At 42.8% G+C, this 27,197-nt stretch overlaps 1 protein-coding gene across 1 annotated transcript; it reads left to right on the forward strand.

The window, feature by feature from the left end:
* Positions 1-309: 309 nt before the first annotated feature.
* LOC128732846 (transforming acidic coiled-coil-containing protein 1) lies at positions 310-16,313 on the forward strand. The gene is made up of 3 exons (XM_053826258.1): positions 310-450; positions 1,809-1,930; positions 14,830-16,313. Exons 2-3 carry the CDS (start codon positions 1,826-1,828, stop codon positions 16,207-16,209), a joined length of 1,485 nt encoding a protein of 494 aa, XP_053682233.1. The 5' UTR covers positions 310-450; positions 1,809-1,825; the 3' UTR covers positions 16,210-16,313.
* Positions 16,314-27,197: the final 10,884 nt, after the last annotated feature.

Consider the following 27,197-nt stretch of genomic DNA (forward strand, 5'->3'; position numbering starts at 1 on the left):
AATGTGATAGCAATAGTTTGCTAATGTTCGCTATATATTTTCGAACACTAACGCAATTTGACAGATGCAGCATGCAGGTTGATCTGTTAAAGGAGTGAAAGAGTCGGCCGGAGCATAGGTAGGAGGGTAGGACCAGGACGGGTACGAATTTGGCGGATTTTCAACGTTTTCAATAAACAAAACTACCACCAATGTGGTTTAATATATCACATTGAACTACTACTTCTACAAAAATACTACTGTCTGCTGTCTCGTACCGCTCTCAAACTGACGAACTGACCGCTATCGGCATCTCGTTTGCATTTGTCACTTCGCATTCGCAGTTCGCAGCACGGCATAGCACGCAATCACGCATCATTCATTGGATCGGACTGTATTCAAGCAAAGATAGCGCTTGTGAGTGGTTTTGCTTAAGAATAAACTGTAGTTACTAACTTTTTGATAATCCAGGTGAGTAAAAAAATTGTAGTGAATTTTTAAGTGGTTACGTGGTGGACTTTTCACGATCATTGCAATTGCGAAGTGCGATACTGTTCTTAATTTCAACCCGTTAAAGGCCGTATTCATCGACGTAGACCTTTCCGTCCGGCAACGCATAAAATCTAACATCACAAAACTGATCAATATCAATCGTAGTCGGCAAAAAACAGTAAAAATAGACTCATTACAAATATTCTGGCTTGGCCGGAATATGTCGGGCATAAATGGGTTAATGATTGGCATTGAATTTTGAGTAATGGCGTCGTTTTACGTCGAGCCAAATATCTTGCGCAGGACGCGATGATGAGAGATAGTTATTTTAGTTTATTTTTGATGGCCGTATTTTCAATAAGAAAAACGTGCAATGTCGTTCGAAGTACCTAATAAGTCATGTTTCATTAACCTAGCTGTTAAAATAGCTGGCGATCTATGCTATTTTTTTTTTTGGAGGGAAAAGTTTGGAGAAAATGTGGTTTTGATAGGAAAAATGCGTTTACATCTAAATAACTTAAAAAATAGTAAACTGCAATTATGAAGATCATAACTTTTAAGCTGCACGAAATATATTAACATATATTGACAGTCAGTTAGTACCGCGCCGATGATTATTAGGTACCAACTTCTATTTTGAAAAAGAAAAACGGCAAAAGAATTGCGGTCTGATTGTTTTATAAATATCTAGTTTGCTTATAGATAAAACTTAACCGCCGCAATGGACCTTAAAATTAAATTGACCGTTGATGGTGGAAGGGAAAAGGATAGCCAATATGGCAGTACGAATACATGCAAATACAGTCTGTAGTGTACTGTTTGGGGTAAACAACCACAGTATGGTATGCACCATACAATAATAACAGCGAACGCTTCGATGTAATAATACAATAGTTGAGAGGCTAATAAATTATTCATAATTTCTGTTGTGCCTCAGCTTCTTTCAGTACTTTTCATAAAATCCAGTTCTGACGGTTTGTGAGAACGAACCTACCAAAAAAGGTTTTTGGTCGATCGATGTATGTTATGCATTGACTTGCAACTATTGATATTAAAATCAATGTTAACAGTTTGAGATCATGCCGCATGTCTATGCAACTTTACTTGGGAAAAGCGGTTTACCGCAGAAAGATATGTACCTCAAAAACCACGTAACATTGTGCAACATTTTAGGCCCACTGCATTAGGTTTTCCCAGATCTCGTAGTTTTTTTTACAGTTCATTGGAAACTCTTGGCTTAAAAATCGTCTTTTATATGATACAAAAAAATAATGCGTAGAATTTATTATTTGATGATTATTTATAACGCTTCTTATATTTCTTCTTTTTTTTTACAGTTATACTAAACAGAAACATGTCAGATAACGAAGCTGCCGCCAACGAATCCGGACCTGAGCAAAGCACTCAAACCCCAAAGAAGGGACGTGGACGTCCGAAAAAGGCGGAAACTCCTGCTGAGGTAAGCATAAGCTTGTCGTTTTTCAGCAGAGAACTCCAAAGCAGTGATTTTTGGCGCTTTCCCGTTTAGTATGCTTTACATTTTTTCTTCATTTACCTATTCATTTTTACACCTACACGAAACTGAAGTTAAAATCTACGTGCAATCTTGTACTAGGTTTCTTTGTATGCGAAGTATTAGAAAAGCGATGTGACTTGTTTCTAAATGCTTTTCTAATAGTAAAAATTCTATGAAAATTCGTTAATTCTATAATCTGTTACTGTGCTAGCTAGTTACAACTGATCTTATAACAAATGGACGGGGTCGTCTTGCTTTTTGTGCACCGGCTTTACTTATTTACCTTCACAACACCTCAGCCAGTTTTGATTTGAAAAATTATGTTTATGGTACAAATGTTAAGTTAAGGGGGCATAGTACTTTTTCAATTCTAAAAAATGGATTTTTTTCGCGAAAGATTACCATTTTAGATGAACATGTTTAGATGAATTGCAAAAATTGATAGAGTTTCAGCTATTTCATTTAATTTGGTCAACTATTACTCATACCGCGGTATATAGCAATAACTGGTCCGTTGATAACCAACATTTGCAACTCAACTTTTGTGGAGCCATGATATACCGTTATCCGGGGATACTTGCAACAGTTCTGCGCATCACGCTTTTGATAGTACTAACCGGGGTTACTTGTAACAGTTCTGCGCATCGCGTTTTCGACAGTTCTAATGCATTTGTTTGTTAACATAACTATTTGTAGCCAATGCCATTTTGAAGAAGGGACGTTTACCTATTGTTTAGTTTACTTACTTAGGTGGCTTGCCGTTCTAAGACAAAGCCTGTTGAACAAAGTTTCTCCATGTAACTCGGTTGAGGGCTACCGCTCTCCAATTCCTCGGACACCAAGTACTCTCCGCCAGATCTCGCTCCACCTGGTCTAACCATCTTGCTCGCTGCGCTACTGGTCGTCTTGTTCCTACCGGATTTGAGGCGAGTACCATCTTTGCAGGGTAGTTGTCCGGCATTCTTGCAATATGCCCTGCCCATCGTATACGTCCAGCTTTAGCTTGCAAGTTCATGGTTCGTCCTCTGCCTCCATACTCCGTTCTCCTGTACGCCGCCGAAGATCGTTCTTAGCACTCGTCGTTCGAAAGCTCCGAGCACTCGCAGGTCCTCCTCGAGCATTGTCCATGTTTCATGCCCGTAGAGAACATCCGGTCTAATAAGCGTCTTGTACAGGGTGCACTTTGTACGGGGCTCGACCGCAATTGATTGTGGAGCCCATAGTAAGCACGACTTCCGCTAATAATACGCCTCCGAATCTCACGGTTGGTATCATTATCCGCCGTTACCAGTGAGCCAAGGTAGACAAATTCATCGATTACCTCAAACTCATCGCCGTCGATCAATATACCGTATAGTCGCCATCTACCGCTCATTTAAAAACGATACTAAGTTAGTTTGTCCATAACAAATCTAAATTGAGGTCAATCGAAACGCAATTTGCGTCATAAGCTAGAGAATACAATTGTGTTTACAAGAAAAATTCACTTGATTTCTAAATATTTAATGATAGTGACTTCGTTTTAAAAAAGTAATGCACTCTCACGACCCCTTTTACCGCTCACCTCAAATACGATGACCCATTCACCGCTCATATGGGAGCCATTTACCGCTCATATTTTTTTTTATTCTAATCGATCGAATAAAACCCAAATTATGGTTGAATTCGCTGTAGATCATTATTTTATTTATATTTCTTGACAAAATTAAATTTTGCTAAAGAAGTTTCTTTTTCAAATTTAAACTATTATTTAATTTGGATTCGCGTTCAAGTTTTTGCTTTTTTGTTTTTTCTTTTTTCTGCATCTCCTTTTGCTGCTTGTTGTTTTCCTTTAATTCGCGTTTTCTTACTTTCTCGTTTTCAATTGCCTGTTTTTCTTTTTCTTTAGCATCCAAATATGCCATAAAAGTTTGACTCGTAGCTACAACTGGATAACGGGTAACTCGTTTAGTGGGTGGTGGTTTTATAATGTTTGGATGCGTAAATATTTCCTCAAGTAAATGCTTTTTTTCCATGACACCTCTGTGTCCGTATTTGCATTATTATCTAATGGCAAAGAATGGCAGCGTTCTTTTAATGTTGAAGTTTCCTCGAATATATCCTTCACTGTCGCCAGGTGTATTGAACACTTCTGATCACCCTCGGAAGACAGAAAATGATGGAAACCTGTTCATGGAATTATTTCAATATTATAAAAAAAAATCGTCAATACTTTGGTGCTTACCATCAGTTATTTTAGATTCCGATTCTGGGAAACCCAGGAATACACTTTCATCATCCTTTACCATACTATCAATCTCGTTTTTCCATTTTTTCCAAAATAAAAACAAGTTTGTGTCTTCTATCGAACCAGACCAACCTGGAGAATCCTTCTGCTTGGAAAACTCCGCTAACTGATACGGTGTTAGGCGTTCCTCGAAATCAACGAAACCGGGTTTCTCCACATTGTTCAGCTCGCTGACACAGTTGTTGGTTGTAGGTAAGCTTTCACTAGTCGGCATTGAACCGTAGTTGACGGCATCCGGATTCCAGGGATATAGTCCGCTTCTACGAAATCCACTTTTTATTATTTCCTCCATATTTTCAAAATTGTCGAGGGTGAGTTTGATCAGCGGACAAACTTCCGATTTTGCAATAGCTCGCATTCCATGTTTTGAACGGAATTCAAGAAGAGTATCTTCCCAGTGCTTTTTCATCGGTCCAAAAAAGCTAACATCCAGCGGCTGTGTCAAATGGGTTGAATTTGGGTACAAGCAAATAAGTATTATTTGATTTTTTTTACAGAAAAGAGTACTCAGCAACGTCACGTGGCTTCTATGACCGTCGACAAACAACAATACCGGCAGAGCGATCTTTTCTCTCTCCAGCCATGGTTGAAAAATGTTTTTGAGGAACTCGTAAAAAGCGTTTCCAGTCATCCACCCATTATCTGTTTTTCCGATTCCCCAGTCTGCTGGTGCCGTCCGGATCACTTCTCCAGGAAGCCGACATTTATAGGGGAACAATATTAATGGGGGAAGCATCTTTCCATTTGCACTAGCTGTGAAGAGAGCCGTATAGCTTTCTTTATCACCATTTCCGAACACTGAATAGAAGTGTTTGGTGTTCTTCAGAGCCACACACTTTCGTTTCCTGACAACCAGTTCGCAGGCTGTCTCGTCCAGGTTAAAAATTCTTTGTGGCTCTTCTAAAAGCTGTTCGAGGCCTTCCTGCTTTAAATATTCACACACTTTCGAGAACCACTCTACAATCTGATCCTTTTTAATTGTTGCTCTGATTCGTGCCAGAACGCTCGGTTTTCTTAGCGATACTTCCGGGTGTCGTTTTAAAAACAGCTGTACCCATTTTTTTCCTGGAATACCGTTTTTGAAAGGACTGCGCTTTTGGGAAAGCCTAATAAAATTTCCAACATTGATCCGAAGCTGCTTCAAAGTGACAGGAAAGCCAGTTCGAGCTAATGTAGTTAGCCACTTAACGATTTTTGACTCTTCTTCGTTTGTCAAGATAGATACCTGTCCGGGTTTGGACCCCTTGGGATATTTTCCACGTAATTTATCACGCAACGTTCCAGCTGGAATTTTATGCATTAATGCCGCCTGCCGTATAGATAAGCCATTTTTCGCAGCAGTCATAGCTGCTTGTAGGGCATTTTCGGAATATAATATTCTTTTGCGGGTCGGAATCATTACACGCACTGGCTACGAGGGTCTTCGAACATCAAAATATCAATGTGTCCCAGCGGACCACTAAACACAGCTTCTGGTGAATCAGTTTCTGAAAATGTAAACAACACTTTAATGAGCGCTAAATGGATTCGCACAATAAACAGTAGCACCAATTGCCGCTCGTAATGTTTTTGCATTTTTACACTAGTTTATGTAGTGTTTTTTAGAAACATAATGCAAATATGATCGCTACTTACCTGCTTCACGTTTTCGCGAACAAAAATTAATCAATAGTTGATGAAAACCATACTGTTTATTAAAAAAATGTTTAGGCCATACTCAGTCGACCTGAATAGCAAAACAAACAAAATGGCGTTTTTTGCACCACACTGTAAAAAATAATTATTTTTGACATTAGATTTCATTCACACAGTGAAAATATATATCTAATTTATATCGTTAAGCATACGAAATTACTGTTTGATAATATTATTTCCAATAGTATGCTGCGTTTTTATTTAATAATGCATTTTGGTTTGAAATGAGCGGTGAATGGAGCTGAGCGGTGAATGGCGACCTTTACTACTGCCGAAGCGGTGTTTATTGTTTAGTTAAGTCCATTATATCATTGTTCTGCTTGGTTTTATACAATTGGAAAGTAATTTCACTTTTAGAGTAGGAAAAGTTGTTTTTACTGCACACACTCAAAATATCTAAAACTCTAAAAATAGTCATTCGCGATTTAAAATCAAATTTAAAAAAGAAACGAAATATCAGATAAGTGTTGCAAGTGACCCTGTTTACTCGGTAACTTGCAACACCCCTATTTTCGGTTCATTCTACAGATTCATCCAGTTAATATTTCTTCTCATCATAAATCAAAAGTACCAACCACTATACAACTTTTGGCTACTTACCTTCGCTTTCACCTGAAAGGTACACTTCGAAAGTTAAACCAAGTCAAAGTTCAAAAGTGTTGCAAGTATTCCCAGATGACGGTATTGAACATTATAGTAATTACTTACAACTGAACAGGCAAACCGCCCAGTTAGCTTCGAGTACCACTACGCAACTTGATGAGCCATCGCCAGTGTCTATCGAGTAAAACCTTGCCGACGTCACACCGACTGCGTCACCGAATGTAACTACGACGTTGTTGTATTGATCGAAACGTGGCTGGACAGTTGTGTTAATTCCGTGAAGTCCTTTAGTAATGATTTTAGCGTCTACCGTAGCGATCAAGATCATCGCAATAGCAGCAAGACAGGTGGCGGTGGAGTCCTGATTGCTGTCTCCAGACATATGATCAAGTATACTGATCCGACGACAATTTGTGGTAGTGATCTAGCGATTATTTTCGGAGACTATAATCAGCCTGGTATTGTAGTGATGAAACTTATGAATGATGGTATTCATGTTGTTGGTTTTCTACAGTCCAATGTATCTGCAGCATGTTCCACTCTACTGAATGCGTTCAGTATATACAACTTAACGCAAATTAACCATGTAACGAATAACAACGCTCACCTGCTCAATTTGGTACTCGTTAACGACGCAGTTCTATGTAAAGTATTTGAAGCAAGCGAACAACTGCTAACACTCGACTCTAACCATCCAGCGCTCGACATTTCTCAGTCTAACAGAGCCGGTATAATTCATAGATATGCCAGACTTTCCGAGTTTGGGTTTCCGCAGAGCTGATTTTGAGTCATCGAGGGTTGCTGTTTAACGAATTGACTGGCAACTTCTGGAGTACTCCCCGAATACTTCAACTCTGCTGTTAAGTCATTAATCGCTCGTTTTGTTCCTTACCGAAGACCAGCTCAAAAACCTGCTTGGACTAATCAGCATCTCCGGTAGCTAAAAGGACAGCGCTCATCGGCTTTGCGAAAAAACTGTAAATTGCGATGCCCAATTTCTAAACAACATTTCAATCGTGTGCTACTCACACTACCGAAAATGTAACCGATATCTCCATAAGCAGAACAATCCTAGACATGATCCTAAGTTATTTTGATCGTTAGTAAATACCAAACGTAAAGAAGACCGAATTGATCATGAAATTTCAGCACTCTGCATAACAATCGAATTGCAACTTTCAGCACATTTTACGAATATCTCAGGAGTACCGCAAGGTAGTAACTTAGGACCACTGCTCTTTACGTTGTTCATCAATGTTCTATCGCTGTTACTTCCGGATGACTGCCGAAAGCTCTGCAGATGATGTGAAAATATTCGAAGTCGTTCGAAATAGTCTGGACTGCTTCAGCAGCTCGTTGACATTTTTAGTAATTGGCGTTTACCATATTTCCTAACCGTCAGTCAGCAACCAAAAGAGTTGCGTTATCTCTCTTCATCGGCTAAAAATGCCTGTTATATTCAGTTACACCATGTCCAATCGGGTCTCCTACGAAAGGCTGAAAATCGAAAGGCTGAAATCTCGAAAGGCTGAAAACCGAAAGGCTGAAATTTCAAAAGGCTGAATATCACGTAAGGCTGAAAAATATATAAGACTTCGTCTATAAGGTTTGCCAGGGGAAAGTAAAGCAAACAGAACTGTTTTATTCATACGGGCGAGTATGTCATAAAACTTTCGCGGCTTTCTGCCTGCTCAAGTGTTCGTTATATGCTGTCCTTACTCGCTGCCGCTCGTTCGGACTCAACTAAGGGATAACCCCTACTAGTCAGTAAACCTAGGAAAATGCTTGCACCTAAATAGAGGTGGATTCTGCGGGGGGGCTGCCCCCCCGCAGTGGCCGGCGCTTCCGACGGCGGGTCGCCGGCGAACACTCTCTCGTCCTGAATCATCTAGGAATGTGTTTGGCACATAAACATGGGATCATTGTAAAAATTTACTGGAACACATTGAAACGAGATGAAAAGCATGCAATGCCTTCTCAGTGCACAGGCTAAGCTTAAATGATACGCTTTCCCCGTTGGACACTATAAAATGTAGTGTAATTATTTTTCATAATTTATAAAAAATTATCAAAAATTAATTAAGTTTTCTTCGATTTAAGTTAAAATTGTGAAAAATTCTGAAATTTCTGCCTTTAGCATTACATACATATTGTTTATTCAAAGTTTCAGCCATTCGTTATTCAGCCTTTCGAATATTCAGCCTTATGAGATTTCAGCCTTTTGTCCATTCAGCCTGATGTAGGCGTTACTTAGTTTTCAGCCTTTCGAATTTCAGCCTTTCGTGTTTCAGCCTTATGATTTTCAGCCTTATGTTGCTAACCCGTCCAATCAGCTACAATGTAGAGTCATGCAGGTTCCTGACCTACGAGTTTGTCTGGATGATGCGCTTCCGTTTAGAATACACTATCGTGAAATTATTAGGAAAGTTAATCGACATTTTAGTTTCATTTTTTTAAATAATCAATGATTTCCGGGATCTGTTGTGCCTTAAGTCGCTATACTACCCTTTAGTGCGACGGATACTCGAAACCAGTTCCGTTGTTTGATGTCCGTGCCAGAGCACCAGATGGGTTGCTAGATTAGAATCGCTGCAATGAAAATTCGTTAGTTTTGCTTTGAGATTCCTACCTTGGCTTGATCCCCTGCAGCTACCAACTTACAGTGATCGCTGTCAACTTCTGGGTATGCACACTCTGGAACAAACAAGATTCAATGCCTGTGTTTATCGGGAAGTATTAATAGGGGAATTCGGCTCCCCGGAAATAATGCAATGCTTGAATATATACGCTCCTGTTAGATCATTCAGATCACAATTTTTCCTACACATACCGCAACGCAATGCTACCTATGGACAACACGACACGATTTGCTTCATGTCATCCAGTTTCAACACTGTTGCGGATCTGATCGATTTTAGTTTGACTGGTCCGACTTCAGCGTAGTTCTTTTTATCTATTAAGACCATAGAATAGTTAAACCTTGCTTCAGATAGTATTAGAACAAAAACAATTGCGTGTATTTCAGTTATCTATTATTGAACTCAAGATCTTTTCTTACACAAATGTAGCATTTTCTTCATATTTCTAAGAAAAAATACGGATAAAATTTCGTCACGGTTTCGAAAGAATTCTCGAACTTTTCCTGTAATATGGCTCATTAGGTGGCCCACACTTTCTTCGTCCATCGTTTTGACTATCTTATTCCCCCAGGTCTTCTGATCTGATTGATGTCTGACAATTTTTCCCTTTGTCCCTGAGTCTCCTCTTTATGATTGTCCAGTATTTCTCAATAAAGCGGAACTGGTGGCAGTTGGGTGGGTTAAGGCCTTTCGGAACAAACTGGACCCCTTTCTCTGCATACCATTCTTGAACGACTTTGCTGATATGGCAGCTTGCCAAATCTGGCCAAAACATCACGGGATGGTGGTGGGATCGAATGAACGGCAAAATTCGTTTTTGGAGATACCTACTCCTTTCGGTACAGTTCCGACGTCATTGTCTTATTTCTAACGAAAACTTGTTTTTCTGCCACAGCTTGAATTTGCTTTCGAGCAACGATTTTGGCCACACTATTCTGTTTTATGGTTCGGTTTGACTGTCTGCTGACTCGACACGACTTGATTCTTTTTCGGAGTCGAATTCTCCTCACGGTACTATGGGCAGCATCGAATTTTCTGACCGAATCGGTCCGACAGATTAGGATTCCTCTTGATGGTCTTCAAAATCTTACCACATAGTTTCCGGTCGACAGTTCCACTCCGATGATTTGGAGGCTTGAGGCTTCCTGCATTAAACTGCATTAAGAAGGTAAACAAGATACAAGATCCAATCGCTGCGAAACCACTATCTGGCGCTCAACAGACGTTACAAAAAGTTCAGTCGACACTGCTTCCGTAAATGCTTAAACAACGTTCAGATTGAAACGTAGCCCTAAGTCGTTCTGGAAATATGTGAATGCTCAACGAAAAGACGACGATCTTCCGTCAGTAATGTTCTTTGGAAACGACACTGCTACTAATATGGATATGATTTGTCAACTATTCTCACGGAAATTCTCCAGTGTCTTTGTTAACGAAAGGCTGTCTGCCGCATAAGTATCTACTGCATTAGAAAGCGTTCCCAGTCTCGGCGACTCTCTCAATAACCTGACTATTGACGATGCTATGATTAGGCTGGCCGCTCTGAAGTTAAAATAAAAAGCTCTTCCTCCGGTGGACCGGACGGCATACCTTCAATCTTTTTGAAGAACTGTATTGGAGCATTGGTAGCCGTCGTCAGTTTGGCTTATCGATTAGCTCAGCTGTATTTCCTTCTGCCTAGAAATCCGCTTATGACACATTCCAGTGTTACGGGACACAATTATCACCCATTGTTACCCTGTGAATCGCCTCCTGTTTCACCAATTTTTTGGCAAATACCTTATAAAATAGTTGTTTAAAGAGTACTTCATTTTCCACTAGAATGTCAGGGATTTGATGGAACAGAAATCGATCTGCGCAATCTGCGTAACGCTGGAATGTGTCTTATATGTTTCCAGTTCATAAGAAGGGTAATAAAAGAAATGTGGACAATTACAGAAGAATCTCGGCCTTATGTGCATTATCAAAACTCTTCAAGCTCGTCGTGATCGCACCAATTTCCTCGTTCGTCCAGCAGTATTTAGCCGATGAACAACACGGATTCATGCCCAAGCGCTCAATGACCACCAATCTACTAACACTCACTTCCCACATAATGGACTGCTTCGACGACCGTTCTCAGACCGACGTCATCCACACGGCCCTCTCGGCTGCCTTTGATAAGCTGAATCATCAAATCGCTATCGCTAAACTGGATAAACTCGGCTTTGGAGGGCCGCTGCTCCAGTGGTTTAAATCGTATCTGTCGAATCGTCTAGTCAATGTATCTGACGACGGGTCCATTTCGCAGGCTTTCACCGCCTTCTCTGGAATTCCGCAAGGTAGCCATCTTGGTCCTTTGGTTTTCCTTATCTATTTTAACGACGTCAACATAACGCTCAAAGGTCCTCGGCTTGCGTTTGCCGACGACTTAAAATTAATCGCAAAAGTAAATGACTCGTCTGATACTCTCGCACTCCAGGACCGGCTGTCGATATTTGCCGAATGGTGTAAAAACAATCGTCTAACATTGAACCCCGATAAGTGTGAAGTGATTACGTTCTCTAGAAAGCTGAATCCGATAATCTTCGAATACCGACTGTCAAGCATATCTTTACGACGTGTAGATTGCGTCAAAGATCTCGGTGTATTACTCCACTCCAAACTGACCTTCAAACAACACGTTTCCTTCGTTGTCGACAAGGCCTGCAGGAACTTGGGATTCATCAGGCGTATCGCCAAAAACTTCAATGATATATACTGCTTGAAATCACTACTGTGCGTTAGTTCGTTCTAATCTTGAATACGGCGCACCTGTATGGAGCCCGTATTATCAAAACGGCGTCACCCGAATCGAGGCAGTACAGCGGAGGTTCATTCGCTTTGCGCTCTGGCGGCTACCATGGAACGACCCGATTAGACTACCAAGCTACGAACAGCGTTGCAGACTAATCAACCTGGACTCTCTGCAAAGACGTCGGGACGTAATCAAAGCTGTTTTTATATCAGATGTTTTGACGTCCCGGATCGACTGTCCTTGGATACTTGAGAGAATCGACATTTCAGCCTCGCCTCGCTTCCGTGTTAACAATTCATTTTTACGTATACCACACAGAAGAACCAACTACAGCACCTTTAACACTATAACTGGGTTACAACGCAATTTTAACCGTTTTGAATCCTGTTTTGACTTTGGCGTTAGCCGCAACGTGTTGCAATCTCGCTTTAGAACATTAGCTAGTAGTTTTTATTAGTCATTAGGATCCAGAAATCTGTTGACTTTTTTAACAAATAGACAATTTTAACTGTTAACTAGCCTAGATGCAGACCACAATGGATTTTTCAGATAACTGCACAATGTTTTCTCTTCTTTCGACTTCCATGTTTTTTGTTTACAAAATGCAGTCATTTTGCGGAATGTCAAAAAATCATAGATGAAGCTAACATAATTTCCGATACGTGAGCGCCAAGAACTTCCAAATTCGTCCACCACGGGCGCCCCAATATGAGGAAAAGTTTGTTCCAATTCTAAATGAAGCAAGCTTTGAAGCTTCAAAATCATCCTTGAAATCCGTTTGTTCCCCTATTAGTATCCAGTATTGTTTCGTTTATATTAGATTTCCAATTATATGAGCCTAAAATTCACCAACGGTCAGATGTTATCCGAACAACACTGTACCTATTGCTGTCCCGCTGCATATAAAACATTTCGACAAATGATATCAAAATTAATCAAACTTAATCGTTGATCGACTCATCCAAAAAGGCGCGACTTAAAAACTAAAAGCTAATGTTTAAATGTGAAGTTTGAAGGAATTGTGACTCTTTTACATTGCAATCTCCAAACGTATCAAACCAGAAAAATTCCTATACAAAAAATATGCGTTTCATACAAGTACCAAAAAACACCATACGTCTTCATTATTGCTTTCCCACAACTTCGTTTTGAAAAAAAGGCATTTTTAAAATTTTATTTATTATTTTTTTAATGGGGCTTGTAACCAACAGTTGGCCGCAAGCACTTTAAAACTAAATATACATTTCTTAGTTTTGATATGTTATGTAAAACGTTATGTATATGTTCACAAAAAAATGTATAAAAAATGGGAGTCTGGTCTGCATACAATTTTCTATGGTTTTAGCTCCGGCTTAATAATTATACTTAAACACCTATTAAAATAACTTTTATTGGGTAACAAAATTGTTAAAAGCTGTTAAATGATTCAAGATATCTGAATTTTTAAAGACAGAAAGGTTAGCAAAAATGATGGTTTTTCGGTGCAAAATAACTCAGAAAGGGAGGGGTTGCGATATGCGCCAAATAAAAAAAATATGAGTACATAAAATTTGATCAACATCAGAGTATGTTTTAAATTATGATTTTTGTAATTGAACAGGTTTTTAAAAATAATAGCAAATACAATAGTATCCACAATTCATATAAACACGAAGCTCAACTAAATAAATAAATCATAGCTATTTACACTCTCCAAGAAATTTAATCTTACACACTGCATTCCATTCCATTCACTTCTCATATGGCTAGATTGTTTTGCGTACAGTTAAAAAAATTAGAACAGATCGATTGTTTGCAAATTGTTTCTACTGTGTTGCAATATGAATACAAAAAAAAAATCTTTGACATGCTGCTTCATTTCAACGAAATTTTCAAAAAGCATTGAAAATAAAGCCCGAAATTATCACCACAAAACTTTTCAAAATAAAGCAAATGCAAATGCAATACATATAGTTATTCACCCTTCTGTTGTTGTTGCGTTTCGCCAGGAAAGCAGCACGGCCAATGAAACCCATCAGGCTCAGTCTGCATCCTCAACCACTTCCTTGGTCCAACATCTCTGGAACCCTATATTTGATTATTTCAATCGACGAAAAGGCCACAGAAGGGTAAGCGGTTTCGCTGCTTCAAAACCACATTAAAATTATTTGTTATTAGCTGTCACTAACAGCTTGATGTGATGTTCTGAATAACTTTTATTTAATTTACATCAAATACGTTGGTTCTCCAACAAGATGCTTTTGAAACGCAATGATTTACTAATACACTGTTAACCCGGCAGATTTGCTTCGATGCGTAGTGCGTAGATGTATGTTGTATACGGTTCATGTGAGACAGCAGCATGCTAGTGGGCATTTCCTGGATCATAACAAAACGAATGATATGCTGCTTCACTACATTCTCACTGAATTCCGCAGCATAGCATAGCACAGAAATGAAACACATACATTGCCGCAACTATCCAGCAGTGAGTTTACCTTTTCCAACATTGTACCATGTCAGCCACAGCGAACTGGAATATGCTTTTTGCCACATATAGTGTGTCTGTGCGCATAGACTGTCCGCATTGAACGTTCACTGGGGCTGTTGTTTGGTGGGTTCCACAGTTAGCGGGAGTGACAGCGATGTTACGTGCAAATGTCATTCGAAAAGCTATCTTGCTAGTTGTGGAATGAGTGAACTGCATTGAATGCAAGATCGCCATTTTTACCAATTGTCTGGCCAGTGTATCTCAAACGTAGGAAAAAAGCACACATCTGTTCTAATTTTGTTCTCTGTGTACGCTAAACATGCCCAAGAAGTGTTTTAGAGCAGTGTTCTGATTTTGTTTCTTCCGAAACAGGCGGACAGTGTCGAGTCTGGTCGGGCAGAAGGGACCACCCCGGAACCAGAAACTGTAACTGAGGAAAACTTTCTCACTCCTAAGCTCCAGTCTGCGGATACATGCCCGCAAGAGTTCGAGTTTAGAGCACCTCCGCCACCCGGTTCGTTTGAACCAGTGGCACCAACTGCACTTACATCGCCAGTGACAGCACCCGAACAAGCAATATCGATTTTGGAGGATAGCCAACAGCAGCAGCGAATATTGTCGGACAACGAATTCCAGCCAGCGCAAGATTTCCAGTTTGCTGCATCCGACTTCGATTGCCTGCTGCACAGAGGCGGCGATAACCAGCAGCAAGTGCCTAGAGATTCACTGTTGTTGAAATTTGATCCATTGTTGAAAGTGCCTCCAAGCACACTTCTCGGTATTACGGAAGAAGAGAAATCGGACGGCGTAGGTGTTGAACTTGCTCCTCCATTAGTGGAAACAGCACCAGCGGCGGAGGAAGCCGAGGGTGGTGAGGTTGGTAGTGCTTTGTTGACGGCATTGGACACAAGCGAGTTTGCTGCTGCTTCTGCTGTTACTGTCTCTCTATCCTCCAGCAGTATGAGCATTGATGAAACTAAAAATTCGCAAATTCCACACTGCGCAGAAGAAGAAACAGACGAAAAAATGAGCGTTGACAACACCATAATATTAGACAGCGAAAGCAGCATAGAAAAAAACATGAGTTGCACCGAAACAGACCAGGATTTTAATAGCAGCAGTGAGCTGGATAAAAAAAGCAAAAATGAGTCACTGAAAATTGACGAGCTGGAACAAAAACTGAAGGAAGCGGAAATTCGCGAAGAAACATTACTCAAGCGAATTACGGAAAAGGATAAGACCATTTCAAAGATGAGCGGTGTTGTGGAAGCCTACGAGCGGGCAATTGCCGAGTTGATTGCCGAAAAAGAGCAAACAGCACAGAATTACGAAAAAACTTGCGAATCATTGAGGGCAGACAGTGACATCAATGCGCAACATTTGGAATCTCTGGAGAAAACATTCTCAGATCTGCACGCAAAATATGAACGCTTGAAGGCAATAACGGTGGAGTACAAGGAACGAGAGGAAGAACTGGTCACCGAACGCAACCGGTTCGAGGAAAATCTCCGAATGCAGGAAAAACGATACGAGAACATGAAGAGCCATGCCATGACTCAGCTGGAGATCGCGAACAACAAACTTGCCGAGATAGTTCAGACTCACGCCCAGGAAATTACGAAGTTAAAGGCCTTGCTGAAGAAGGAGGAAGTCTATCGGGCCTCGATGAAGGAACAGCTGAGCCAGAAAGTGCGCGAGAACGAAGAACTGGTGAAAATTTGCGAAGAACTAATCAATGGCAGTGCCAATTAAGGCCAGGGTACACTTGTGAACTTGTGAGTTAAGTTCGAATACTATGTATTATAACACTTAAGTAGCAGCGATACACATGTTAATCTTTCAACATTCGTGTTTTTACTTACTCATGTTTTGATTTTTTTTTTCAATGTGAAATTAGTCCCTTCGTGTTATGTTTATTGTTATTCTGTTCAGACACGGGTACATCTTACGTCATCATTCACACACAAAAAAATGTAAGTAAAGTTGCTGTGAATTCAGACATCCTTTGCAATTAGGGCGGGGGAGAATTGCATATAGTCAATTTTGTTATTTCGATGGTAGTGTATGCTATAGAACTGTGTAATGACTCCCAACCGGAACAATCAATGTTTTGGTGAGTGAGACTATACAGTCAATAAATGTTATCCTGCTTGTGACGGCGCCATGCGCAGTCACGCAATCAGACGACCTTGATTGTGCATCGCATGCATACGGAAAAGTGCCTGATACCGCAGAATTATGGAGTGATGCACCAATATCAGTATGCTGTAAGCTAAGCTTTAAAGTTACAAGAATATTTTTTCCATTGCAGAAACGCAAAGCCTCTCCAGAGAAGAAAGAGAGTGGCGAGCCAAAAGCGAAACGCGGTCGAGGACGTCCTCCGAAGAAGGGCGGCGCTGCCAAAAAAGCTGCACCCAAAGCAGCCGGTACCGGCAAGCGGGGCGCCCCGAAAAAGAAATAATTCAGTGCTAATCTTATTTTTATATGCTCGCAATTTTCAAGCGTACACACAAACACTCCCTCAGTAGGCTCTAGGTTAAGTCGACAATGTCTGTTCACTTACATTTTTTTAGTAAAGAAAACAATACCCTAAATGCCATTAGACGTGTTCCCCCCAAACAAATCACATCATCGTAAAATCAGTTCACACTTTTACAGTTGCTAATGGTAGAATAATGTAGTAAAAATGGCGGAAGTGTACCTATAAAAGTAAATTTTATAAACAACATTAAATGCCTGACCGCCAGATAAGAGACAATTGTCAAGTTTGCATAGGTAAATATTTTATAACTTAAAGATGCATTTATTTCTTTTTTCATAATTTCCCTTTTCCTGCGCATAACCTTACAGTAAGTGTACCAAGAGAAAACAGGAGTTTTAGCTAATAAATGTATTTGTAAAACGAACTACCTATTCGATATATTCGGTCTTATTATTGAACACATTAGGCCGCACGAATAAAAGAGTTAGAGCAAACTCTCCCATAAGATTTACACGGAAAAAGCAAAGCAAACTGTTTTATTCAGACGGCCTATTATTTTTAGCTTGATCGGAGCTGTGCCATAGAGTATTCAATAGTATTCGAGTTTCCTTCGGTTACTTTCAATGGAATCGGTTTCTATAGGAATCTTCCGCTGCATGAAACTAACATAATGAATATTGCAGTAAATGCGAATGGAAGCACAACGAAATTTGGCCTGTCTCGTTACTCATCTCGCAGAATAGGCGCAGAAGGTTGTACAACATTTTCCCGAAAACCGTTTCCCCGAAACCCAGTACCCCGAAGGATATTTTCCCGAGTGAACTGTTTTCTCGAATGTACCACTTTCCCGAAAATAATTTCCCTGAATATACTAATTCCCCGAACACCATTTCCCCGAAAACCGTTTGCCCGAATGTACCATTTCCCCGAAAAGTAACGTTTTATATTTCGAGATCACAAATTATATGGGTGTTGAACCTAAGTACATCATAGTATTAGGCATTACTGCGAGGCGCGCAAATTCCGTTCGGCTAATTTTGGTTCCTAATTCCGTGCAAATGGTATTAAAGTCAACAACATCTGTCAACAAATCATGCACATTTCTTTCAGCAATGCTTAAGAGTATACGTTTAAGCATTTTTGTCGAAAATGTTCTGTACGTTCCGCTAGGAAACCGCCACCCTCAGACCAAGCGTATGAAATTAGGCGTCGCACGGAATTACGGCACCTCACGGACTCAACGAATGGTTGTCCGACTTTCTCTAGAAAACTAAACACCAGAAGATAAAATACCGAAGGATATTCCCCAGAAAGAATCATTCTCCAGAAAACCAATGCAGCTCAGGACGTACTATTCCCGAAAACCAATTCCAAGTATCAAGTTCCAGAGAACCGATTCCCAGAAAGTACTATTTGCCAGAAAGCTATTGGCAAGAAAGAACCAATATCCAGAAAAATATTTAACGAGTAACCCAAAGTTAAATATAAGTGATGGGTTTATTTATTTAAAAGAATTGACTTACATCAGGAAACAAAACCAAATTATTCTGCAATAGGTATTATTACAATTATTAATATCTTTTCTTCCAACCACATATTATCTTCATCTGCTATCTTACAGTTTATAACGTATCTGTCTTTTCTGGATTTTCGCACATCGTCTAAAATCAAAGCATGCAGAGAAATTGCTTTATAGAATCGTTCTCTTTTCCTACTGGGCCATCAACGAGGTAAGACGTGAATTGATAGACTCCCTGCGCTACTCGCCAGAGGTTAGTGGAATTTTCATGGAGGGTACCAAAGTCAAAAGTTCGGTATGTGGTGCATGAGAAATGTGTGAGTTTGACGGCCACATCAGCCCCTAGGCAGTGGATGACAGCGGGCGCATGTCATGGACCCGAGGTTCGTCATGTTACCACCGACGAACCGACATGACATCCCAAACATTTTCCTTGAAAAACTTGTGTCCGAAAATTTGAATCAAAATACGTTAAACAGTAACACCATCTGCACAACTTACATACTTTACTTATATGTCCATGTCCGCCGGTCCGGCAGAACAAAGGGATGAAATCAGAGATCTCCACTGCTGACGGTTACCCGCCATGGCTTTTACCTGTCGCCAGGACAGGTTTTCGTCTACAGCCCGGATGTCGTTGGCTAAGCTCCGTCGCCATGAGCCTCTGCGTCTGCCTCTTCTACGCTGTCCTTGTGGATTCCAGTCGAGTGCTGCTCTGCAAACCTCGTTCGCTCCTTTCCTCAAGGTGTGTCCGATCCACTTCCACCTACGTTCACGAATTTCTGTGGCTATCGGCCGTTGATGACACCGACGATGGAATTCCTCATTGGATATCCAATTATCAGGCCACCAGGCACGAATAATATATCGCAGGAACCGGTTAATGAATACCTGCAGTTTTTGCGTTGTCTCCGCTGAGACGCACCACGTTTCGCAGGCATACAGCAGTACGGATTTAACGTTTGAATTAAAGATTCGGGTTTTCGTACGTAGAGTAATCTGGTTTGAGCGCCAAATGTTTCGCAGACCTGCAAAGGCACCCCTGGCCTTCCTGATCCGTGTGGCTATATCAGTCTTGGTACCACCATCGGGCGTTGTTTGGCTACCAAGATATTGAAAGGCGGCTACCTGCTCAACTTGTTGTCCCTCTACTGTGAAGTTGGTGGCATTGTCAGTGTTCACTACCATTCGCGTTGACGGCATTAAACGATCTCTTGCACACTCATAAAATGCCCGTATGTACGTGTGGGTGAAAATCTGCCAAAATGTTTCGATCTCTTGCGCTCTTTAAGAAATTCTTATTCCGCTTCACCCCCACAGTAAACTTTTGGAGGTGGCAGAAGCTTACGTTCGTCAACGCGAATAGACTTAGTTTTCGCTACATTGACTGTGAGACCTGCTGCTTGGGAGCTCTCGGAGAGGCCATCTAACTTGCTCTGCATATCGTTTCGGCATTGTGCGAGCAAGACAATGTCGTCGGCTAGGTCGAGGTCATTTAGCCGCTCCATCGTTAGAGGATTCCAAGGCAATCCTCGATTTGGTCTACTGTCAATTGCTCCAACTAATATCTCATTCATAACGTTGAGAAACAGAAGCAGTGATGAAATGCAGCCCTGTCTCACGCCAGCAGTTACCCTTATGGGGTCGGACAAGACGCAAAACCTTGCACGAGAACGCCTCGTACTGATCCTCGATGAGATGGACTAGCTTATCTGGAACTCCTCTACGCCTAAGTGCGCCCCAGATATTTTCGTGGTTGAGTCGGTCGAACGCCTTTTCGAAGTCAACGAACACCAGCAGAAGAGGGTCCTGGAATTCGTTGATCTGCTCCAATATAATGCGGAGCGTTGTGATATGGTCTACACATGACTGGCTAGCACAGAATCCAGCTTGCTGCCGCCGGAGAGTAGCGTCGATCTTCTCCTGGATCCGATTGAGGATTACCTTACAGATTACTTTGAGAGTAATACAGAGCAACATGATGCCACGCCAGTTACCGCATTCAGTTAGGTCTCCTTTCTTAGGGACTTTGACCAATATACCCTGCACTTAGTCCAGCGGAAAAGTTGCGGTTTCCGATATATTGCTGAAAAGCTGATGCATCATCTGGGCTGACAAAGATGGGTCAGCTTTGAGCATTTCGGCTGAAATACAGTCTATCCCTGGCGCTCTATTGGATTTCATACTCTTGATGGCTGCTACAATTGCATCCAGCGATGGCGCCTCCGAGATGACGCGATTGATTCGACGAACTGTAGGCGTCATACGCTGCTGGTTTTGTTGGTCTCTGACATTTGAAACTCGGAAGAGTTGTTCAAAATGTTCAGTCCATCGCTTAAACTGTTCTGTACGGTCAGTCAATAGCTGAGCAGCTCTGTCCTTTAGCGGCATCTTTGTATTCATCCTGGCACCACTAAGGCAGCGAGAAATATCGTACAACAAACGGATATCACCATTGGCGGCGGCGGTTTCTCCTTGTTCGGCTAGGGACTTAGTCTAGGCTCTCTTGTTCCGCCTACAAGCACGTTTAACAGCCCTCTCCAGTTCGACGTATCGTTGACGGGCAGCTGTCTTAGCCGATCTGGTCGCGCTCGCTCAATGCCGGCTTTCGCCTCTCTCCGCTCGTCGATCTTCCTCCAAGTTTCATCCGAAATCCACTCCCTCCGCCCACTGCGCGCTTTACCGAGGGTTTCATCACTGGTCGTGATGAAGGCGTTCTTGATGCCGGTCCATTGCTCTTCGACGGTTCCACCAGGTGGCAACTCCGAGGCTCGAGATTCAAGTTGTTCAACAAAGCACAACGGGTCGCTATTTATCTTGGAAAGTAGAGAACAGGTTTGGCAGAATGTCATTCGCTAACTATGTGTGACCGACAAGAAAAAATAAAAACACACCAACGGCATACATAAAGCCCTTCGTAAAAATTAGTTTATCCTTTGTTTTTGCAATACACAAAGAATTACCGGGTTATTTCCAATATTCAGACAGATTTCCGGTGAAACAAACTGATTTTTGCATAAATCTGTCTCCCGTACCTTTGTACATCGCTCTGCTGTTTGACATAAGCGATCGCTCGCTTGTAAGCAAGTGGTCGTTTGCTTGCAAGATCTTGTGAGTCAAAAATGAAACGCCCGTGTCACATCAGTTCGTCAGTGATGTTACTTCGCATGCGCTGGGATCCTATACTATACTATACGCTTTATTAGGAAACCAAATGTGTTTTCCACCAAAATCCATACGCGATTTTGGTGGAAAACACATTTGGTTTCCTAATAAAGCGTATAGTATAGTATAATACGGAGCAAACATTATGTTACTCACAATATGTCGTTTGGCAAATAGATTAAATTGGAGGGAATTATTGTACTCTAACGGCCAGCGATGCATCAATTTTGCGGCTTCCCGAGGCTTGGTGATCAAAAGCGCCTTCTTTCCTCACAAAGATATCAACAAGGCCACCTGGAGATCACCTGACCAACGAACCTCGAACCAAATCGACTATATTCTCATCGAGGGTCGGTTTTTCTCGAACATCACCAACGAACGCTCCCTACGGAGTGCGGATATTGACTCGGACCACTACCTAGTAGCAGTACATGTGCGCTCAAAACTATCGACGGTTTATACCTCGCGACAAAGTCGCCCTCCTCGGCTAAACATTCGGCAACTGGACAACCCGCAAACTGCCGAAAACTACGCGCGGGTACTGGATGAAGCTCTGCCTTCTTTTGTGAAGCTAGATGCTTCGACCCTCGAAAACGGATGGAGTAGGATACGCTCGGCCGTCAACGAGGCCGCAACCGTGGTGCTAGGTGTGGAAACCTCGAGTGCACGAAATGATTGGTTTGACGGGGAATGCCAAGAAGCGATAGAGAGGAAAAAAGAGTTTGGGAAAACTATCTGAGCATATCCACGAGAGAGATTTTGGCCAAGTATCGACGAGCGAGGAATGAGTTGACCACGATCCTGAGAAGAAAAAAGCGCCAGAAAGAGGACAGAGATCGTGAGGGGCTTGAACAACTATTCCGGGCTAATGACACCCGCAAGTTTTACGAGAAGGTGAACCAAACTCGCCCACACACAAACGGATCTCGGATCTAATCACAAACGAGCGCGATGTGGTCGACAGGTGGAAGCAGTTCTTCGATGAACACCTCAACGGCGATATAGCAGCAGGAGACGCAATGGAAGTTAACCTCGGAGTACCTACAAACGACAACAGCGCACCGGCTCCCGATCTCGAAGAGAACCGACGAGAAATCGGTCTGCTGAAGAATAATAGAGCCGCCGGGAAGGACCGACTCCCGGTAGAAATCTTCAAAAATGGTCAAGAACCGCTAGTAACGGCACTTCACTGGCTGATTTCAAGGATTTGGGAAAAAGAGAAACTACCGGAGGAGTGGATGGAAGGCGTAGTCTGTCCCATCTACAAAAAGGGCGACCGGCTAGACTGCTGTAACTACCGCGACATTACGCTGGTCAACGCCGCCTACAAGGTGCCATCCCAGATTTTGTTGCGTCATCTATCCCCAATAGCAAGAGATTTCGTAGGGCAGTATCAGGCGGGCTTCATGGGGGCCCGTGCTACTACGGAACAAATTTTTACTCTCCGACAAATCCTCCAGAAATGTCGAGAGTACAACGTGCCCACGCATCATATTTTCGTGGATTTCAGAGCAGCATACGATACCGTTGAACGCGTACAGCTATGGCAGATAATGCACGAGTTCGGTTTTCCGGGCAAACTGACGCGGCTGATAAAAGCTACTCTGGAACGAGTGATGTGCTACGTGCGCGTTTTGGGGATACTCTCAAGCCCTTTCGAATCGCGCAGAGGGTTACGGCAAGGGGATGGACTGTCCTGTATGTTATTCAATATCGCTATTGGAGGTGTGATCCGGCGAGCGGGCATCGAAACGAGTGGAACGATCTTCAGTAAGAGTAGCCAACTCCTAGCCTTTGCAGACGACCTCGACATTGTTACTAGAAACCGTGGGACGGCGGAGGTAATCTACGCCAGACTAAAAACGGAAGCTAGGAGGATAGGGTTACAAATTAATGCGTTGAAAACCGAATATATGGTAGGAAGAGGCTCCCGAGAAAGTAACGTTTGCCTCCCACGGACAGTAACTATAGACGGCGATGAACTGGAAGTGGTTGATGAGTTCGTATATTTGGGATCTCTGGTCACCGCCGACAATAATACGAGTAAGGAGATCCAACGGACCTGGCCTGGTGATCCGAAGTACCTTTTTCCCGCGCAAGGATATCCACAAAGCCACCTGGAGATCACCTGACCAACGTACAATGAACCAAATTGACCACGTTCTCATAGAGGGCCGGTTCTTCTCTAACATCACGAACGTACGCTCCCGTCGGGGTGCGGATATTGATTCTGACCATTACCTAGTAGCAGTACATGTGCGCTCAAAGCTGTCCACCGTATACCGGACACGTCAAAGCCGCCCTCCTCGGCTGAACATCAGGCAGCTAGATAACCCACAAGCTGCCGAGAACTACGCGCGAGTACTGAATGAGGCACTGCCTTCTTCCGAAGAGTTAGGTGCTTCAAACCTCGAAGACGGTTGGGGCAGAATACGCTCGGCCATCGGAGAGGCCGCTACCGCGGCACTAGGTATTGAGCCTCGGAGTACACAAAATGATTGGTTTGATGGGGAATGCCAACAAGCGGTGGAGGAGAAAAAAAACGCTTGGAAAAATTATCTAAGTATTGCCACTAGAGAGAACCTGGCCAAGTACCGACGAGCTAGGAACCAGTTGACCACGATCCTGAGGAGAAAAAAGCGCCAAAAGGAGGACAGAGATCGTGAAGAATTAGAACAACTATTCCGAGCTAATGACACGCGCAAGTTTTATGAGAAGGTGAACCAAACTCGGAAGGGCTACACACCGAAAGCTGACATGTGTAGGGACGAGGGAGGGAATCTAATTACAAACGAGCGCGAGGTGGTCGACAGGTGGAAGCAGTTCTTCGATGAACACCTCAATGGCGAAGTCGCAGAAGGAGGCGGAACGGAAATTAACCTAGGAGCGCCCATGGAAGATAGTGATGTCCTAGCACCTGATCTCCAAGAAGTCAAACGAGAAATCAGGTTGCTGAAGACCAATAAAGCCGCTGGGAAGGACCGCCTACCGGCAGAGCTTTACAAACATGGCGGGGAAACGCTAGCAAAGGCTCTACACTGGGTTATTTCGAGGATTTGGGAGGAGGAAAAGCTACCGGAGGAATGGATGGAAGGAGTGGTTTGTCCCATCTACAAAAAGGGTGATCGGCTAGACTGCTGCAACTATCGTGGTATTACGTTGGTAAACGCCGCCTACAAGGTACTCTCCCAGATCCTGTTACGCCGGCTGTCACCGATAGCACAAGGTTTCGTAGGGAATTATCAGGCGGGTTTCATGGGGGCTCGCGCAACTACGGACCAAATATTTACTATCCGACAGATCTTGCAGAAATGTCGGGAGTACAACGTGCCCACGCATCACATCTTTATCGATTTCAAAGCAGCATACGATACAGTCGATCGAGACAAGCTATGGCAGATAATGCACGAATACGGTTTTCCGGACAAACTGACGCGACTGATCAGAGCTACATTGGATCGAGTGATGTGTTTCGTACGCATCTCTGGGACACTCTCGAGTCCCTTCGAGACGCGACGAGGGTTGAGACAAGGTGACGGTCTATCCTGCATGCTGTTCAACATCGCTCTTGAGGGGGTGATCCGACGAGCGGGCATTGAAACGAGAGGCACGATTTTTACCAAGAGTAGCCAACTTCTAGGCTTTGCAGATGACTTCGATATCATAGCCAGGAACTTTGCGACGGCGGAGGCAATCTACGCCAGACTGAAAGCGGAGTCTAGGAGAATTGGGCTAAAAATAAATGCGTCGAAGACCAAATACATGAAAGGAAGAGGCTCAAAGGAAACAAATGTGCGCCTCCCACGGACGGTAACCGTTGACGGCGACGAACTAGAAGTGGTAGAAGAGTTCGTGTATTTGGGATCGCTGGTGACCGCGGACAACAACACTAGTAAGGAGATCCAGCGGCGCATCCAAGCGGGAAATCGGGCCTACTTTGCCCTTCGTAAAACGCTACGATCAGGAAGCATACGCCGCCGCACGAAGCTAACAATGTACAAAACCATTATTAGACCGGTAGTTCTTTATGGACTTGAAGCCGTGACGCTGCTTACGGAGGACATACGCGCCCTTGCCGTGTTTGAGCGGAAAGTGCTGCGGACGATATTTGGCGGAGTACAAACTGAAAGCGGAGAGTGGCGGAGGCGTATGAATCACGAGCTACAGGCACTGCTTGGGGAGACTCCCATCGTACATCTAGCGAAAGTTAGCAGGCTACGGTGGGCCGGACACGTCGTAAGGATGCCGGACGACAGTGCGACGAAAACGGTCCTCTTCAACAACCCCACCGGCACCAGGAACAGGGGGGCCCAACGTGCACGATGGCTCGACCAGGTCGAAAGCGATTTGCGACTTCTGAGACGACTAGGAAATTGGCGACGAGTGGCCCAAGACCGAGTTGAATGGAGACGAGTGCTTGAAACAGCACGAGCCACCCCGGCTCTATGCTGCTGAAGAAGAAGAAGAGATCCAACGACGCATTCAAGCTGGAAATCGAGCCTACTTTTTCCTTCGCAAGACGTTTCGATCAAGGAGCATACGCCGCCGCACAAAGCTGACGATGTACAAAACGCTAATCAGACCGGTAGTCCTCTACGGACTTGAGACAGTAACTTTACTTACGGAAGACATACGTGCACTTGCCGTTTTTGAACGAAAGGTGTTGCGGACTATTTTTGGTGGCACAGACGGAAAGCGGAGAGTAGCGGAGGCGTATGAATCACGAGCTACAGGCACTGCTCGGAGAGATTCCCATCGTACACCTGGCGAAAGTTGGGAGACTACGGTGGGCCGGCCACGTCGCAAGGATGCCGGACGACTGTGTAATGAAATCCGTTCTCTTCAAGAACCCCACCGGCACCAGGAATAGAGGGGCTCAACGTGCTATATGGTTTGACCAGGTTGAAGCCGACTTGCGTGTGTCGAGACCAGCAACGAATTGGCGACGAGTAGCCCAGGACCGAGTACAATGGAGAGGAATTCTTGATACGGCAAAAGCCACCCCGGCTCTCGGCTGAATAAGTAAGTAAGTATTGTACTCTAAATTATTTTAATGAGAAATAAGAGTGAAAAAGATTAATTAAATGAATCTCAACAGTTTCACAACATTTTAATGGAGTGGAAGGGGCATGTGCGGCAGGTGGAAAACACCAGGCAACAATATATGCACCAACAAATGGATGCGCGTAGTTAACAGCAACTCCAACACGAAAATCCGCGGATCTTAGCATGCGCTGCAAAGTCCACGGATCAATCCACGGTTTTCAGAAACTGTATTTTGGAAATCTAAGTAGTACTATTGATCAAACTGATATTCGAATTCAGTACATGCATTCGGAAAAGCATTTTTCAGAAAAGGGTGATTTTTGTATTTTGGACAAGCGTTACGCCTTCCCTATTTTGGACATTTTCCATTTGCCATAAAAGTCCAAAATAGAGTACGCGTAACGCCTGTCCAAAATATATAAATCACCCTATAATCTTACATATATTTCTACTTTGAAGATACTGGCAAAGAAATTTTTGGGTAAGACCAGACACACATTTGACAACAGGCTTGCAATGCAATGTAAC

Source organism: Sabethes cyaneus, chromosome 1 (assembly GCF_943734655.1).
Source record: "Sabethes cyaneus chromosome 1, idSabCyanKW18_F2, whole genome shotgun sequence".
NCBI lineage: Eukaryota > Metazoa > Arthropoda > Insecta > Diptera > Culicidae > Sabethes > Sabethes cyaneus.

Coding starts and splice junctions, on each gene's coding strand:
- LOC128732846 (XM_053826258.1), top strand. CDS start 1,826: ATGTCAGATAACGAAGCTGCCGCCAACGAATCCGGACCTGAGCAAAGC. Junction 1,931..14,829: donor AGGCGGAAACTCCTGCTGAG/GTAAGCATAAGC, acceptor CTTCCGAAACAG/GCGGACAGTGTCGAGTCTGG.